Source organism: Schistocerca gregaria, chromosome 1 (genome assembly GCF_023897955.1).
Source record: "Schistocerca gregaria isolate iqSchGreg1 chromosome 1, iqSchGreg1.2, whole genome shotgun sequence".
NCBI classification, from domain to species: Eukaryota; Metazoa; Arthropoda; class Insecta; order Orthoptera; family Acrididae; genus Schistocerca; species Schistocerca gregaria.
In genome coordinates, this window is record NC_064920.1 from 352,893,212 (window position 1) to 352,913,257 (window position 20,046).

Here is a 20,046-nt window from a genome sequence, read left to right on the forward strand (position 1 = left end):
TTAGCTGCAAGCATTCCTTTCTTCTTCTTCTTCCTTCTTTTTCTTCTTCACATTTTCATCTGCTAGTAATTTAACATAGTCCTGCTCCTCTTGCCCTCTCTTCCCAACATACATATACATAATCACTGTTACCCATAACTTGTATTTCTTCTATTCACAAGTTATGTTGTCCATCTCCTACTGTGAGAAAACCTCTAAAGCTAAGCAAGTGAGATGAAATATACATACCACTGAGATACTGCTTTGATGGAAGTGCTTCCAGGGATGTCCATTAATAATTTGGTATTGTTAGACACATGCACATTGTTATTTGTCAAAGGTACTTGCTTAGCAGAAAAAGATTAAGTATGTTTTGAAGTGTAATGAGTCAGTCTATGTCAAGATGATCAGTTGACACCGAGTTCGCCATTGCCACTGTTAAATAATCTTTAGCACAATTTTGCAAATGAAACAAGTAAAACTGCATGAAACCAACTTTCAAAGTAATGGCTTCTTCCCAATAAATCGGTCTTTCCCAATAGTTTTCATATATGCAGAATTAACAACCATGTCACAAAAATACTGATGAAAAATCCTTAATTTAAATCAAAATTTATTTATACAGTATAAATACATTATTTATACAGTATAGTACATTTCTTTGTGTTACTCACAGCATATAAATGATAACAGTATTCAGAACAAAATTTCCTACTTTTAACTTAATTTGGTCTGATTTGGAAAACAAGAACAAAACAAAAAAGACATATTTTTAAAAGAAGCAACAAATTTCTCATAGTAAAAAGTTTTATGAAAATTAATGAGCTCAAAACCTTAATTTGTAATGCTGAAGACTTTTTCATTGGCAAAAAGAAGGCAGTATCCAGAGTTATTTAAAATGAAAGTGACTCCTAAAACTGACAGCCACTTTCATCTCAAAACATACACTAAACCAAATTATTTTACATTACAGAGTGCACAATGTGCTTGTTATTTATGATAATCTCGAACTCAGACTGAGTAATGGACCCAAATCGCCATTACAGTATAACAGCAGGTATTAGGAATCAACACAAATCACATTATAAATGCATCATTCATATCACACCAGGCAAACATTTGACACTGAAAATACATTCTTTCAAACAATAAAAGTCTGGAGGATTTTGTGAGATTTCAAATTTGCATAACATGGTTACTGTTATGCTTTCGTGTCTTTATCCTGTAAAGGTCTAATAATAGGGACAGAAATATTCATACCCACTTTTCCATAAGGTAAACCGGATAACGTAGCTGAGGAATTTTTAAAGATGCAAACTGACTGGTACGGCCATACTGTAATTCATCATGTGTATTTACGCAGACACATTCATACAAATATACATACAGATCACAATGTTATTTCAGAAAGAACACACATTATCAGCAACGTGATGTTCCAAAAAAATTAATTTTGAAATAAACTAGTAATAAACATATGTATCTCTATGTTTGTAATGTCCGAGTCTTGAACTATGGTAATTAAACAAGCAAAATAATGTTAAAAATATCTAACTCTAAGGCTTTATACAGGTGCCATTTTTATTTCTTATTTTCAATGCCCAGTAACAACATATGACAGTAGTCTAAAGTTCAAAATATAATAGCAGTAATAATAATAATAATAATAATAATAATAATAATAATAATGATGATGAAAACACAAGTGATAAAATTTTGTTCAAAACTGAATACAGACAGATTAAGAAGTTTTTAATCACCAGAAGCTGAACTTGTGATCCAGCCAACAGGAAACAAAGCATGTGCTTGATTTTGAGTTTCAGAAACCAAAAGCTTCTTCTTTAGAATATGAAGAAGACATGGGAAGGTTAATTCACTCCAACTCATCAGTCAACAGGACCAAAGTGGCACCAGACACACTAGAATACACACTAGTGGCATACTGTACTGACTGTTCCCTTTCTTGTGGACACACACACACACACACACACACACACACACACACACACACACGCACGCACACGCACACGCACACGCACACGCACACGCACACGCACACGCACACGCGCGGGTCTTAAACCATTAACCTTTCCCTGTGCTGCTTTTTTTTTATCAGTTCTCTGCTGCCCTTTTGTGGTTCAGCATATCAAAGTGTGAGAAAAACCTTCAGCTCTGAAAACTCAAATGTGTATTTATGCATACTATGGTGCTAGATCATAATTTCAACTATTGGTGTTCTTAATTTGTCATGTTTCAGTAGTTCTAATCCTGTGTGAAATACAAGAAGTAAAGACTAATACAATGTTGTGCTTTTAGAAACATGGTCCACAAGTGAACTTCCCAGATATGCTTGCAGAATAAGTTTCAGAATATCTTTAAAACCGCTGGTGGTAATGGATCAATTAATATAATTTAATTTAGTTTTTTTTAGCACTGAAGGGCATTTTTTGACCTGACTTTTCCATCAGAGTGGTGTGCTAAAACCTCTCATTTACAAAATGCATGCACACTTACATTATGGGTGATTAAGCATTTTACATATAAAATGTGTAATCCAATTTTAGATATGAACTGCCTACTAGAAAACTTTTGGAATGCAAATCCCATCTGGACGTCTTCAGAACAGTAGACTACTACACCATACAATTAAATAATGCATCAATCTGAGTGCAGTTGTACAAAAAGAAACATCGAATAGGATATAAATTTGCGGCAGGAGAGGAATAGAAACAGCATGTTATATGACAACACAGTGAGTGGCCTTTTTGGTGAGCATTAAAACTTGATAACCTTTACACAAACAGCTTACAAAATATATACATATATTCCCAGTGCTTGAATTGTAAAGGCTGTAAAACACTAGATAAGTTAACATTCATAGTAGAAACGGTATGTTGCAACATGAAAATGCAATGTCTCTTCTACATTTCATGTAGACATAGGAAAGAGCCACTGGGTCATCTTGAAGCCAGAACTGTGTACAATTCTGAGATGCATTCATTTCATTATGAAAATTTTCTTGCAGCAGTTGGTAAAAGGAGGTAATGGCATTATATAAGATAAAAATAAATAAGCTTCAATATTAGTGTAGGATATACCAACAAAATTCTCACACTGATACTGTGTGCATTATTATAAAATGATATGTTCCTTTAATAATGTGACAAATTGTGTTGGTGTAAAAAGAGAGCAGCACACTTTCATAATTTAAGTATCACTCTAGACAAAAATAAAAGGTTTTATCAATTAATTCTAAACATAACTTTTACCAAAAATAACAGTGCCATTTCCTCACTTTTACCACCTTCTGAAATAATATTAAAAGAAACTCATTTACACAAAACCTTTCTTCAGTCTATCATTTCAAAAACTGTGTTGGCTGTAATTTCCATATGGTCCTGTTGTGACTGGCAATTGCATTCAACACTTTCCATAAATACAGTTCTTGCTCTTTTCTTTGGAAATGCATTAAACTTCATACGCCCCCCAAAAATTTGGGTTCATGGAATTAGACCAATTCCATCAATTTTATGGAACAATGCGTTTCCAGTATGGTCATTTAAAATTCACTTCAAGCATAAAATTCTCTGTTGGAATTTTTGGTGTACGAATTGACAGTTGGTGAACGCTTCGGCTCATCTAAAGCGTACGAACCTTCATCCTTCTTCCGCATTCTGTACACGATGAACATCACAACTAGTATAGCACACAGCAAACCAACAACAGCACCTCCAATCACCGCTGTGGGAAGAAATTAAAAAAAAAATTCATTACTGAATCAACACTACAGAATTATGAAACATTTAACTAACAAAATACAATATTAATGCCTTTAAATGACATGAAAACAATACAGATTCTTGAATGTACACTATCTAATCAAATGTATCCCAACATCTCCATGCAATGCGACCATTAAATGTCAACAGAGGCTGATCCACCAGTACAAAAGATGGTAGGGAGCTTTGCATTACCAGTAGAAAAGTAGTACCAACAGAATGAGTCACTTAGGAGAGCTCAGTGACTTCAAACATGGACTAGTCATTGGATGTTACCTCACTGACAAATCCATCAGGAAAACTTCGTTCCTTCCAAGTCCAAGTTGACTGTTGGTGATGTGATTGTAAAGTGGAAATGGGAAGTCCTAAACAATCACAACTAAAATAAACCAGGTATACCTCATGAACTATCAAGCATTATGGAGGGTGGTTGTCAAAACTGCACACAATTAACAGAAAAAAAATCTTGCATGAATTCCAAACTGCTACCAGCGGTGCCACTAGCACAATGACAGTGCGTATATTAGTTAAAAAGAATGGAGTACAATGGTCGACAAGTGCCTCATAAAGTACACATTTCTGTAGTTGATGCCAAGCAACACACAAGTGGTGTAATCTACTGGACAGTGGATGACTGGAAACAAATGCCTGGATAACATTACCTGCCATCACAAGTAGTGACAATACTGAAGTACAGAGGAGATGACATTACAGTATGGGGTCATTTTTCATGGTTAGGACAAGTCTCCTTGAGAAAATCGTAAATATGGAAGAATATGAATACATTTTACAACATCGTATAGTGTCCCCAGTAGAGTGAAGGCATCATAAAAGTGAAGGGTGGACATATCCCATATTAATGTCCCACAACAAGTTACCAGATACTTTTTATCCGATTGTGTACATCTACTTACTGTAGGGTAGCAGGCTGGGGGGGGGGGGGGGGGGGGGGGGAAAGAAGAAGAAGAAGAAGATAGAAGAAGAAGAAGAAGAAGAAGAAGAAGATAGAAGAAGAAGAAGATAGAAGAAGAAGAAGAAGAAGATAGAAGAAGAAGAAGAAGAAACCTCATTTTGTGTGTATTACTCTGTCAGATTAATACAACTTTCTTGCAAATCATTTTTGAGACTTCTGTAGTTTATAGATTACTAAATGGAAGTGACTAAAGGTGTGCCATGTCTGTGAAGAAACTTTAGAGAATAATAATACAGGGGAAAGATCAATTAACAATACTGGAAAAATTGACTTGTCTTTGATAAAATACTATTTTTATCTGTTACTGAATCAGCTGGCTTACAAAATGCAATGTTCAGACAGTTACCAAAAACATAACGTCAAAGACACAGCAATGATAATGTTGCTAAATGAGAAAGTAATGGCAAGAAGTATAAATGTCAAGTGAAGCTTAAGTACATATTGTAATGGCAATTCAACAATACATTCACATTTTCCGTTGCTTACATCTCCTTTCATTAGATCTATAACAATTACTTGCCATGTTTTATTCTTAATGTCTGTTAAGATTTCCTTTGCAACAAGTGCTGTATTTCTCTCTGTTACATATAACAGAGGCACATGGATGAACTTACCTGCTAAAATACCCGGTTGGGCAAAGAAGGATGTTGCTCTGTCTTCCTGCTTAGGGTTCATGACTACCGTCGGATCTTTGTGCACATCAATTTCAGTTCGTACTTCCTTGTCTTCTTCTGGGCTTTCAGGAGGCTCGTTTCCAACTCCAGTGACCTCTACAGGACTCTGTGGCGGAGTGTCGACAGGTTTCTGAAGTGACATAGAAAATTAATTAATTACTATTCTTTTATAATTTTAGACTGGCCCTGTGACAACCAAACATTGATACATTATTTACCAAAGTCAGGCATGCAGAGAGGAATGAAAGTGAGTGTGTGTGTGTGTGTGTGTGTGTGTGTGTGTGTGTGTGTGTGTGTGTGAGAGAGAGAGAGAGAGAGAGAGAGAGAGAGAGAGAGAGAGAGAGAGAGAGCATTTTCCATCATTTTTGAGACAAAACATAATTTTTGAATTGTTTGCAGATGGTAAAATTTCACTTTTTCACTTGTTTCAAAACTATCACTGTAACTATGGCCCAAATTATAATAAAGAACATATCTTTGACATGCAGGGAGACATTCTAGCATCCGTACCCTATACAAAATTTCAAATTTTTATGTGGGTTTTGTAAGAGACTTTAACACCACTTTCTATCACAGTGGAGAGCAGAGCATTGTGAGATTCACTGCAGACAATACATGTCATGATAACATCAGATACAATCTAATTTTAAACAGATTACAGTTGTTTAATGCTGCCTGATTTGACTTGACAGATGGGAGCAAGCAGTGCCAACCACATGCAGCTCCTTTTCTTTTCTGGCCAGTTAGTTTCTTGTCAGTTATTAACATAAATGAGTGAAGCTTTTTCTCACACTACAGAAGATAGCGGCATCATGCCCTTAAAAAAGGGGAGCACACATGGGAGACACAAAAATTCCATTGCCCACATGGCTGACAAATGTGCTGATGAGGTCTGCTGTAGTATGTATGGATGTCTGTGTGTAAGGAACATTAAATATAAGTTCAATTCATAAATGTAAGAGTCTCAACAGGGCCTGCTCTGCCATGCAACCTATGAAAGATGCTTCTTGAGCTTTAGAAAATATTGGAGTTATGCTGTTTGTACTAGAATTATCACTCTGAATCTGCCAGTGACATACTGTTTTCACAAAATGAAATTATACACAAAGATTCACATAATTAATTTGCATTATGGTGACTCCCGCAATCATGAAACAGATGTGTACTTTTCCAAACATAATGGTGCCTACTATCATTATCAAACTGAGACAAATGGTCCAAGATGTTAAAATAATGCCATTACAGTGTTTTGTGTCCACTTGAGGCATCATCAGGGTGATATCTGTAACAACAGGTAAACAACTGCCATTGACTTTGTGCAATGAAAGCAGACTAGTGTAAGGAGACTGAAAGTTGATTAACACTGGACACCATAAAACAAATGATCAAAACACCCACACAGGTTATCAACAGAATAGGATGGAATGGAACGCCAACATCAAGGATTCTCAAAAAGTAAGTTTTGATGCTGACGAGGATGAGGGCATCTGATAATATTATCCTTGGCCATTCACACTTGTTAAAGTAATGGATTCTCTGCATTTGAGTTTTTTATTTTTATTGTTTGTTTTGAGATTGCACGAGGGCTTTGATATATGTTCTTCCCCAGAAGGTGCTAAACATGAGAAAGGAAACTAAAGTTTTACTGCACCTGAATAAATAAAAAGCCTGCACCAATCATAAACAAGAAGATAACTAGATAAATTTTTATTCAAAAACCTTTCTAATGGTGAAAAAGACAGCTCTACTGAAGAACAACAATTCAGTGATTTCTGACTTAATTTAGTATTTAGGAACAAAAGAAAAACAAAGGATGAAGTAAAAAAGCCTATATGCATTGCCTTCTAAAAATTGTGTCATGTGTTTGTATGTTGCTGTATATTCTTTGAAGTTATTGAATGTTTATGTTTTCTAATATCTGGACGACACCTTTCCTGTACTGTCTACAAATGGTTCTGCATAGCTTACATCAAACAATGCACGATACTGCACGCATATGAATGTAAAGATTGAATCTGTCAAAAGATTACATAAAAAGATATAGTTGTGATAAGACTACAAGTATAAATGCTGAAGTCTCATTTGCTGCTGAACGTGTGTTGAAGTGCACAATATTAGAGACTGATTTTGTTACCGTAGGAGTGCCTGCAATTTTATGTTCTAAAATACTTCTACATCCTTTGTTGTAAACTCATTGATTTTATTAGATAAATGTCTTACCAAGGAACCAAAAAGTAAGTTACATAAAAAAAAAAACATACCACTTTTGTCACGGTGGCTATGTTTTCTTCTACTGGTTTTGAAGGTACTTGAGGTATCTGTGGAGTACCTACAACTGAAAGAAAAAGACAGATCAGTTAATTATGATTTTGTGCGTTTTTATGCTAACCAAAGTCGGATTTTGGAAACTGAAGGCAGTAAATGTTAATGATTTGAAGAACAGATTCATAATTTATGATTTGACTAATCATGCACATTCACAAATTATGTTCTGCTACTGTTATCTAAACAAGGAGAATTAAGGGTAAATAAAGAAAGATTTGAGTTTATTTTATCTGTAGCATTCCTTACCACATGAATTTATTATGTGCATTGCAGTATATTATTAAGGGCTACAAAGCGAGATTACCATAAATACAACACAAGCAAAATTAGTCATTATTATGAATCCTATGTCAACACTACTTTTTTATATTCACTTTCAAAAAGTATACTCACTTTTTATCCACAGGGGAAACTCTACATTTACATCCAAATTTGTGTGTTTTGTGTTTTGAAACATTTCTTATCAGCCATGTTTCAAAAGGCACATTTGGCTACCAGAATTAATTACCAACTGATCATTTACAGAAATCTTGAGTAAAATAACAAAAATTTTCAAATAAGTGGTCCATTCAGTATTAACTGTTACAAAAAGTCAAATGACTCTTTCTTAATTTCTTGTATGTATGGTCACAACTTCTATGGAGAACCAGTACATATTTTTTAATTAATGAGATTTTCAAACATATACAAGAGAAAGTCATCAGTTGGTTTACCACTCATGCAAAAAATTACTCTTGAAATAGTCTAAAATATAACATGAATCTTACAGTGGAACAGTAAAGAACAGTTTCATAATGAAGTAATTCTGAGACAAGTATTATAGACTGTCTATGAATGACAACCAATATTACAAAGTGAACTAGCTAGATTGGTAGAGAAAATATGAAACACATGGATGGAAAAAATAAGAAACAAAAACTGCTGCAATCTGAACTCACTAGGAGGTCTACCACCTGATCCCTCGGTGGTATCTTCATCATCATCTCCCATTCCAGACCCACTTGATTCCAGATCATCTTTGACCTCATCATTTCCTCCTCCAGAACCTTCCAGTGTATCATCATCAATGTATATGTCATCTTTGGGATTTAAAAAATTGCCACTCTGAAACAAAAATAAAAGGCACATCACTTACATTTTCCTGAAAAATAAAGCCGTGCCAAAATTAAAAAAAAAAAAAAAAAACATAAGGAATCCAATTCAAGCTGAGACAGATCTGTCTGTGTATATGATGAAAAGCAAATGTTTTAACATATATTGTGATAAATGCTTCCATTATGTATTATTTTATACCAAGCAATAGTCCATTTTTAAGAAGCTGATTACTTTAACAAAGAACAGTGCTTTAATATGCCTTGTACTTACAGTAATCTATCTGAGTGGTAACAACAATTAACTGCATTAGCTAGTACTCTCTTATATTCTTTAATTACAAATACATCATTAGATGCTCAAAAGTCTATCAGCTGAAAACAAGAGCTCCACGAAGCATCCAGCAGGCAGATGAGATGCTACAGCTGGTCAGCCTCCAAGCTTCTGGAGCAGCCTCAATGGAACACAATCAATCAATACTGCTGCTGCAGCAGCAGGGTAGCCACCACTCCCACCTAACGCTCCCTGCATCTGCACGTCGCTGACAGCTTGCAGTGCACTCTCATACTTATAATTCAAAATGGCAAACTATTTTTAGCATTTAAAAACAACTACAACACTATAAAGAATTATGTTAAGATTTTCTTGCCTTCTTAGATTGAGATAAAAAAATCATTGTCTTTGCAAAATGTTATTTATCTGGAAATACTTCAAGATTATGCCTTTTTAAAAAATAGTAACTAAAACAAAAAGTAAATAAATAAATAAAATAAATTAAAAAATTGTAGCAAAAAATCCAGAAAATTTTGAAGTCATTTCACAAGAAATAGCTGATTTTTCACAAATACCATCTGAGTAGAATTTAAAGTAAATGTAATTTCTGGAAATACCCTACCTGTTGTTGTTGTGGTTTTCACACATGAACAACAACAACAACAACAACAGGTAGGGAATTTCCGAAAATTACATTTACTGTAAATTTTACTCAGATGGTATTTGTGGAAAATCAGCTATTTCTTGTGAAATGACTTTTCAACATATTTTCTGGAATTTTTGCTACAATTTTTTAATTTTATTTATTTATTTTTTATTTTAGTTTCTATTTTTTAAAAAAAGGCACACATTTACAGTAAATGTAATTTCCAGAAATTCCCTACCTAATTATTTTATGTACATTTCAATTAACGTGATACTTCTGATAAGGGTGACAAACTAAATTCATTCTCAAAACATTCAGTGGCAAGAATTTCATAAAAAATAATTACTTCTCCACACAGTGTCACACATCTGACCATGTAAAAATAAATTTTTATTTGTCCTTTAAACCTGAATATATTTTACAGCATTTTTGGAAATTCTAAATTTTGGAAACAGCATCCACAATTAAGTGTACCAGAAAATGTGACATTTCCAGTTTGTAAACAAGTGCTGAAAACTAAGCAAAACTGTTTGGTGCAATTCCAATACCTTAATTTTTATTTTTCGCCCTGTGTTTCATTTATAACATTATTTTTACCATTATTTTTATTCTAATTGTAATCCAAACAAATACATAATGATTTTTTATAGTGTCTGTTCACTTAGGGCATTGTGATTAAAATAGATCTACATTCTTGTTATAGAAGCAGATATTGTGATGTGTTCAATTACTGTAGGCCAAGTCTAATTTCGTATTATGTGCAGAAACAGGTGCAGCGTTTTTTGTGAGCATAACAATTCTATTAGTCTTAAAATAATGGAATATGAGGAAATTTTGGTCCGAGCTGCCGGAGTTGGTGGTTGGGTGCGTGAAATGTGCTTGCTTGTGTGAATTAATGGTGTGTGTTTCCTTTCTTTTTCTGATGAAGGCTGTGGCCGAAAGCTTATGTGTAAGTTTCTTTTAATTGTGCCTGCCTGCAACATAACATATCATATCATCTTTATGTGAAGTAGCACTACCTTTTCCTACATTGTTGAGTATGAGGAAAGAAATGGTAAACAACCATTTCTTTCTAAAACAAAGAATTCATATTCGCACAGTTCCCTTATCTTCCTTACCACCACCACCACAACTTTTGAAACTACTATTTGATTAGAAAGGTGGGGAGGGGGGGGGGGGGGGGAGGGAGCTGCAGGTCAAAGACAAAGAATATGGAAAATAAAGCTCAGTATGGTTCCATTAGGAAAAAACATAAAATGTTTGCTTATCAAAATTGAATACTTATGTTTAGAAATTCAGCTATACTGGCCTTTCATGTAGAATAAGCCATCATTGAATTCTGAGAGTCATAAAACAATAGTAGTAGTAGTAGTAATAAACCTTTAATGTCAAACCTAGTTAAGGCAATAAAAAGCCAATTATGCACACAGTTCATATTTTGATGTTATGAAAACAAACATTTGCGTTTCTACTATGAGCAGCTGGTAAGGAGCTGCCAAACACACAAAAATATCAATCACTGACTTTGCAAGGCTAACCAGAATGACCTAAGTCAAGCATTTACATACATATCAAAGTCCCAAAAAATGTTATTAAAATTCTCTTCACTAACAGTTTTTGGCCTCTTCTGTAAATTCAGTCTTTCTAGTTAGATCCATACTACTTTCAGCTATATTACGGCAAGGTGAAAATTTCTCTTGGCCCTGAGACAGTGTTAGTATCAATGCAATTTTGTGATTGCCATGTTGGTGCACTAAGCACAACAATGTAAGTAAAATTGCAGTTTCAGCTATAGAATAATTTTGTTTGCATACCTATTGTAACATTTGTGGTGGGTATTGTTAATGTGATGATTCTAACTGGGAAGGCAGAAGAGATGAATGACTTCATGAAGAAGGAGAATGGAAAAATGTTTGAGTTTAATGAGGTCAGGTGGAAGGGAAAATGCAGAAGATAATGAGGAAAGTATACAGACTTTACTGGAGTGGTAGACTAGTGGTGAAAACATGTTCTAGGTATAATAGTAAAACCGAGAAGGAAGCATTGGAATAAGCAAGTGACATGATGACAAGGGCAACGACAAGTAATGGAGTGAAGGACTACATCAAGTTATGTACACCAGGAAATAAAGAAGGAAACATCACGGAATTACTACAGAAATTAGAGAATGAAATTACAGATGTGGAAGCGATAGCAATGGGTGACTCAAATGCTCAGGTGGGAAATGAAACAGTAAAGAAAGAAGAGATAATTAGTCCTCACAGAGATGGAGAAAAATGAGAAAGGAGAGAATTAGCTGATTTTTGGGGAAAAAAAATTATCTGATTGTTGACAACACATGCTTCAGGAAGAAAAATAGCCAAAAGGTAACAAGGTATTGTTGAGAAGAATGAAGAAAACAAAAATCAGACAACTAATGGGTGTAATTGCACCCCAAGAGAAGTTTTTAATGAGGACTATCGATTAGTGGTGGCAAAGATGAGGACAGGTCAAATGGAAGGCAGAAAGGGAAAAGAAAATCGAAAATGTTAAAACTAGAAGATATGAAGGTACAAGAAAAGTTCAGAATGTTTCCTTAAGAATAATATCCCAAACACTGGATGTGGAAGTATGAAAGAGAAATGAGGTAAGTTCAAAGACGAATTTGTAAGCTCTACAGAGAACATCTTCAGCACAATGTCTGGAAGGGTGAAGGATACAGAGACATGATGGTGAGCAGGTGAAACAAGGAGTAGAATGTAGCAGAGGCTAAAAGGAAGATAGGAAATGGAAACAACAGGAAAGCAAATAGAAAGGTAAGAAAGTGGTAGTGGAAGGAAGTGGAAATGTTGGAATTCACACAAGAGTTGGAAAAGGATGTTGTTGTTGTCTTCAGTCCTGAGACTGGTTTGATGCAGCTCTCCATGCTACTCTATCCTGTGCAAGCTTCTTCATCTCCCAGTACCTACTGCAACCCACATCCTTCTGAATCTGCTTAGTGTATTCATCTCTAGGTCTCCCTCTACGATTTTTACCCTCCACGCTCCCCTCCAATACTAAACTGGTGATCCCTTGATGCCTCAGGACATGTCCTACCAACCGATCCCTTCTTCTGGTCAAGTTGTGCCACAAACTTCTCTTCTCCCCAATCCTATTCAATACTTCCTCATTAGCTATGTGATCTACCCATCTAATCTTCAGCATTCTTCTGTAGCACCACATTTCAAAAGCTTCTATTCTCTTCTTGTCCAAACTAGTTATCGTCCATGTTTCACTTCCATACATGGCTACACTCCAAACAAATACTCTCAGAAACGACTTCCTGATACATAAATCTATGTTCGATGTTAACAAATTTCTCTTCTTCAGAAACGCTTTCCTTGCCATTGCCAGTCTACATTTTATATCCTCTCTACTTCGACCGTCATCAGTTATTTTACTTCCTAAATAGCAAAACTCCTTTACTACTTTAAGTGTCTCATTTCCTAATCTAATTCCCTCAGCATCACCTGACTTAATTCGACTACATTCCATTATCCTCGTTTTGCTTTTGTTGATGTTCATCTTATATACTCCTCTCAAGACACTGTCCATTCCATTCAACTGCTCTTCCAAGTCCTTTGCTGTCTCTGACAGAATTACAATGTCATCGACGAACCTCAAAGTTTTTATTTCTTCTCCATGGATTTTAATACCTACTCCGAATTTTTCTTTTGTTTCCTTTACTGCTTGCTCAATATACAGATTGAATAACATCGGGGAGAGGCTACAACCCTGTCTCACTCCCTTCCCAACCACTGATTCCCTTTCATGTCCCTCGACTCTTATAACTGCCATCTGGTTTCTGTACAAATTGTAAATAGCCTTTCGCTCCCTGTATTTTACCCCTGCCACCTTTACAATTTGAAAGAGAGTATTCCAGTCTACTTTGTCAAAAGCTTTCTCTAAGTCTACAAATGCTAGAAACGTAGGTTTGCCTTTCCTTAATCTTTCTTCTAAGATATGTCGTAAGGTCAGTATTGCCTCACGTGTTCCAGTATTTCTACGGAATCCAAACTGCTCTTCCCCGAGGTTGGCTTCTACTAGTTTTTCCATTCGTCTGTAAAGAATTCGTGTTAGTATTTTGCAGCTATTGCTTATTAAACTGATTGTTCGGTAATTTTTACATCTGTTAACACCTGTTTTCTTTGAGATTGGAATTATTATATTCTTCTTGAAGTCTGAGGGTATTTCGCCTGTCTCACACATGATGCTCACCAGATGGTAGAGTTTTGTCAGGACTGGCTCTCCCAATGCCATCAGTAGTTCTAATGGAATGTTGTCCACTCCGGCGGCCTTGTTTCAACTCAGGTCTTTCAGTGCTCTGTCAAACTCTTCACGCAGTATCATATCTCCCATTTAATCTTCACCTACATCCTCTTCCATTTCAATAATATTGTCCTCAAGTACATCATCCTTGTATAGGCCCTCTATACACTCCTTCCACCTTTCTGCTTTCCCTTCTTTGCTTAGAACTGGGTTTCCATCTGAGCTCTTGATGTTAATACAAGTCGTTCTCTTATCTCCAAAGGTCTCTTTAATTCTCCTGTAGGCAGTATCTATTTTACCCCTAGTGAGATAAGCCTCCACATCTTTACATTTGTCCTCTAGCCATCCCTGCTTATCCATTTTGCACTTCCTGTCGATCTAATATTTGAGACGTTTGTATTCCTTTTTGCCTGCTTCATTTATTGCATTTCTACATTTTCTCCTTTCATCAATTAAATTCAATATTTCTTCCGTTACCCAAGGATTTCTACTAGCCCTCATCTTTTCACCTGCTCGATCCTCTGCTGCCTTCACTACTTCATCCCTCAAAGCTACCCATTCTTCTTCTACTGTATTTCTTTCCCCCATTCCTGTCAATTGTTCCCTTATGCTCTCCCTGAAACTCTGTACAACCTCTGGTTCTTTCAGTTTATCCAGGTCCCATCTCCTTAAATTCCCACCTTTTTGCAGTTTCTTCAGTTTTAATCTACAGGTCATAACCAATAGATTGTGGTCAGAGTCCACATCTGCCCCTGGAAATGTCTTACAATTTAAAACCTGGTTCCTGAATCTCTGTCTTACCATTATATAATCGATATGATACCTTTTAGTATCTCCAGGATTCTTCCATGTATACAACCTTCTTTTATGATTCTTGAATCAAGTGTTAGCTACGATTAAGTTGTGCTCTGTGCAAAATTCTACCAGCCAGCTTCCTCTTTCATTTCTGGAGGTAAAAGGATGCTGTATGGGATTACAAGAAACAGACAGAAGGAAATCACTTACACAAAGCTGATAAAGGGAGAAGGTAAGAGCCATGATACAACCAGACGAGATAAGGAAAACGTATACAGACTACTTTGACAAACTGATAAAAATAGTAAAAAATAGCAATGGGAAGTGAACAGAAGTATGACAGAGGAACCTGGACCTGAAAGAATAAAAAGATAGGGGATGTGGACCTGCAAAAAGAAAAATCACAATGTTAGAAGGGTACCTAGCAGTTAGAAGAATGAAAACAGGAAATGCAGCTGGGATTGATCAAATTAGTGTGAGAATGATAAAGGCATCTGGATCTACTGGGACACACATGTCGTATAGGCTGCTAAGACACAGATGGACTCAGAAACGAGTGCCAGAAGAGAAGTAAAAGGGTATAATAATTCCATTGCTCTAGAAGGGAGATGAAAGTATGTGGCAACTATCGAGCGATCACACTCACATCACATATAACAAAAATAATGAAGAAGGTACTGGAAAGAAGAGTGAAGGAAAAAGTGAAAGATCAGTTAGAAGAGGAGCAGTATGATTTCTGACAATGCAGATCAAAAGTGGACCCAGTCTGTACTATAAGACAATTGATAGAAAGGCATTGGGAGTATGGAAACATCAAGTGGCAACATTTCTTGACTTTGTGAAAGGATATGTTATTGTCCACAGGCAATCTCAGAGTGAAAGATAGCTGGAAAATAAACAACCTAACCTGTTCAAGCAATGTATGACAAAAGCTTCTGTTATGCACAGACCCACATTTGAAGCGACACGCGCACGCGCACACGCGCACACACACACACACACACACACACACACACACACACACACTACTTTAAGTATCTTCAATCTGAGCTAATGCAAATGCAAGGATGAAGATGGAAATTAACAAAAGAGTACATCAGAGCAATGCATTGTATCAGTGTGTCATGGACTTTGTTTGAGGAAGGGAAATGTCAATGAAGTGTAAGGAAGTGCTGTGCAAGATGTACTTTACACCAATACTGACATATGCTTCAGAGGCCTCGCCAATGACAATGAGAGGGGACAGTAGAATCCAAGCCAGTAGCATGAAACTCCTAAGGCGGCCAGGGGAGACAGAGAGAGAAATAAATATGTTTGGAAGGAAACTGAAGTAGAAAAGCTGAATGACAGAATTGAGAAGAGTAGGTTTTAGACATCCAAAGAAAATAAAAGATAGAAGAATACGAAAACCACTGTTGGAGGCCCAGTTTTAGGGCAAGAGGGAGAACCGAAGCAACATGGATCAAATCAATCATGACCACTTTAAGATTGAATCGATAAAGTGGAAACGTAGATGTCAAAGCCTTTTTAAAGTAGTCACCATGCACTTTTTTTGATCAAATTTATAAGGCTGGAATACCATTCCAAGTGAAGTGCTATAGTGGTCAAATGAGGCGTATTGTATAATCAGAGGTTAAACATAAATAAAATAATTAAGACCTAGGAATATCAGTTGGAAGAGTAATGTCCATTTTGCAGTAACAAATAAGATTAGTTCAAGATCTATAATCCAAATGTTAAATGTTGACCAAAAGAAAACCGAAAAAGAAATTTCGAAGCAATGTTTTAAACATTTTAAATAAATTAATCTAATCCCCCCCCCCCCCCCCCCCAATCCATGAACCATGGACGTCGCCATTTGTCGGGCAGCTTTTGTGCCTCAGTAATGTGGACAGCCATACCATAGATGCAACCACAATGAATGGGTATCTGTCGAGAGAAACATGTGGCTCCTGAAGAGGGGGGGGGGGGGGGGCGGCAGCAGCCTGGATAATTGACTAACCTGGCCTCTTAACATCAATGAAAATGGTCTTGCCGTATGATTAAATAATGATGGAATCCTCTTGGGTAAAATATTCTGGACGTAAAATAGAACACCATTCAGATCTCCAGGTGGTGACTACTCTGGAGGATGTTGTTATCAGGAGAAACAAAACCAGCGTCCTATGAAAAATTAAAAAAAAAATGAAACGGATAGGTTAAAGTTATATATAGTGCGAATTAGTGCAGTTTGGTGGCAGGAGGAATAGGCTTTCTAGCCAGGTGAATACAGAGTTACAAATACAAAATCAAATATGGGTAATGCAGGCATATACCTAATAATGCATAAAAACTAGGAATGTGGATAAGCTACTATGAACAGCATAGTGAATGCATTATTGTAGTCAAGAGAGAGACGATGCCCACATCACAACAGTAGTGCAAGTTTATATGCTAGATAGCTTTGCAGATGAAATTGAAGAAGTGTATGATGAGATAAAAGAAATTTTTCAGATAGGATAGAGTACACAAAAATTTGATTGTGAAGGGGGGGACTGGAATTTAAGGTAGAAAACGAAAGGGAAGGAATGAACGAGGACACTGCTTGGTAGAATTTTGCACAGAGCATAATTTTATCATAGGTGACACTTGGTTTAAGAATCATGAAAGAAGGCTGTATACATGGAAGAGACATGGAGAAAATGGAAGGTTTAAGATTGATTATGTAATGGTAAGCCAGAGATTTCGGAACCAGATTTTAAATTGTAAGACATTTCCAGGGGCAGATGCGGACTCTGACCACAATCTATTTGTTATGAACTGTAGACTGAACCTGAGGAAACTGCAAAAAGGTAGGAATTTAAGGAGATCGGTCCTGGTAAGCTGAATGAACCAGAGGTTGTAGAGAGTTTCAGAGGGAGGATTAGGGAACAATTGACAGTAGCAGAAGAAGAATAGGTAACTTCAAGAGATTAAATAGTGTAGGCAACAGAGCCTCAAGTAGGTAAAACAGTGAGGGCTAGTATAAATTGTTGTGTAATAGCAGAGGTATTCAATTTAACTGATGAAAGGAGAAAATATAAAAATGCAGTAAATTAAGCAGGTGAAAGGGAATATGAAGTCTTTAACAAGAGAGCAAGAGAGAGAGAGACAGAGAGAGAGAGAGACAGAGAGAGAGAGAGAGAGAGAGAGAGAGAGAGAGAGAGAGAGAGAGACTGACAGGAAATACAAAGTGGTTAAGCAGGAATGTCTACAGGGCAATGTAAGGATTTATTTAATTGGATAGATAATATTTTATCTATACAATTAAATAATTTTGTCAATAACTGTTTTCTTTGTTATAAATGTAAGGATTTAGAAACATTTATCACTAGGGGAAAGACAGACACTGTCTACAGGAAAATTGAAGAGACCTTTGGAGGAAATAAAAGTCTCACATGGAAAACCAGTTCTAAGCGTAGAAGGGAAAGCAGAAAGGTGGAAGGAGTATACGGAGGATCTATTCAAGGAAGATTTGCTTGAGGGCAATATTACAGAAATGAGGGAGGTCGTAGATGAAAATGAGATGGGAGATATGATACCGTGTGAAGAATTTGAGAGAGCACTGAAAGACCTATGTCTAAACAAGGCCCCAGGAGTGGACACCAGTCCATCAGAGCTACCGATAGCCTTGGGAGAGCCAACCAAGACAAAACTCTTCCATCTGGTGTACAAGATGTACGAGACAGGCAAAATACACTCAGACTTCAAGAAGAGTATAATAATTCCAAAGAAAGCAGGTGCTAGCAGGTGTTAAAACTACCAAACTATCCGTTTAATAAGTAAATAAGCACTCCGTCTTCAGGCCACGAGTGGCCTACCCGGACCATCCGACCGCCGTGTCATCCTTCAGTGGCGGATGCGGATAGGAGGGGCGTGGGGTCAGCACACCGTTCTCCCGTTTCGTAAGATGGTATTCTTGACCGAAGCCACTACTATTTGGTCGAGTAGCTCCTCAATTGGCATCATGAGGCTGAGTGCACTGTGAACAATGGCAACAACGCATGGCGGCTGGATGGTCACCCATCCAAGCGCAGGCCACGCCCAACAGCGCTTAACTTCGGTGATCTCACAGGAATCGGTGTATCCACTGCGGCAAGGACGTTGCCAGTTTAATAAGTAACAGGTGCAAAATACTAACATGCATCCTTTACAGAAGAACAGAAAAAACTGACAAAAGCTGACCTCAAGGAAGAACTGTTTGTATTTAAGAGAAAACAAAGGTTAAGGAAAGACAAATCTATGATGAGACTTAAAGAAAGCTTTTGACAGTGTTGACTTGAACACTATTCGAAATTCAAGAGGTGGTATGGGTGAAGCACAGGGAGCAAAAGGCTATTTACAAATTGTGTAAAAGCCAGATTATAGTTATAAAAAGCAAGGGGCATAAAAAGGGAAGCAGTGGTTGAGAAGGGTGTGAGACAGGGTTGTAGCCTATCCCTGATGTCTGTACATTGACCAACAGTAAACGAAACAAAAGAAAAATTTGAAGTCCAGGGGGAAGAAATAAAATCTTGGAGGTTTGCCAATGACATTGAAACTCTGTTGGAAACAGCAAAGGACCTGGAAGAGCAATTGAACGGAATAAACAGTGTCTTGATAGGAGTACATAATATGAACATCAACAAAAGCAAAAAGGGAAAATGGAATGTAGTAAAATTAAATCAGGTGATGCTGAGGGAGATAGATTAGGAAATGAGACACAAAGTTGTAGATGAGTTTTGCTATTTGGGCAGAAAAATATCCTCTATTGGTCGAAGCAGAGAGATATAAAATGTAAAGTGGCAATGGCAAGGAAAGTGTTTCTGAAGAAGTGATATTTGTTGACATCAAGCCCAGATTTGTGTGTCAGGAAATCTTTCCGAAAGTATCTGAACGGAGTGTAGCTATGTATGCAAGCGAAAAGAGAATAGAATCTTTTGGAATGTGGTGCTAGAGAAGAATGCTGAAGATTAGATGGGTAGATCACGTAACTAATGAGAAGGTACTGAACTGAGTTCGGGAGACAAGGAATTTGTAGCACAATTTGACCAAAAGAAGGGATCGGTTAATAGGACACAATCTGAGACATCAAAGGATCACCAGTTTAGTAATGGAGGGAATTGTGGGGGGTAAAAATAGTAGAGGGACACCAAGAGATGACTAGAATAAGCAGATTCAGAAGGATGTAGGTTGCAGTAGTTACTCATAGTGGATAGACTAGCA

The 20,046-nt window shown here is 36.6% G+C and overlaps 1 protein-coding gene across 1 annotated transcript in view; it reads right to left on the bottom strand.

The window, feature by feature from the left end:
- Nucleotides 1–575: 575 nt before the first annotated feature.
- LOC126345497 (syndecan) overlaps nt 576–20,046 on the bottom strand; it is a 153,608-nt gene continuing 134,137 nt past the window's right edge. Inside the window, exons 2-5 of the mRNA XM_050002107.1 lie at nt 8,669–8,834; nt 7,667–7,740; nt 5,346–5,535; nt 576–3,720 (exon numbers count right to left, since the gene is read on the bottom strand). Coding sequence (XP_049858064.1) covers nt 3,551–3,720; nt 5,346–5,535; nt 7,667–7,740; nt 8,669–8,834 — 600 coding nt within the window. The 3' untranslated portion in view covers nt 576–3,550. The remainder of the gene's footprint in view (nt 3,721–5,345; nt 5,536–7,666; nt 7,741–8,668; nt 8,835–20,046) is intronic.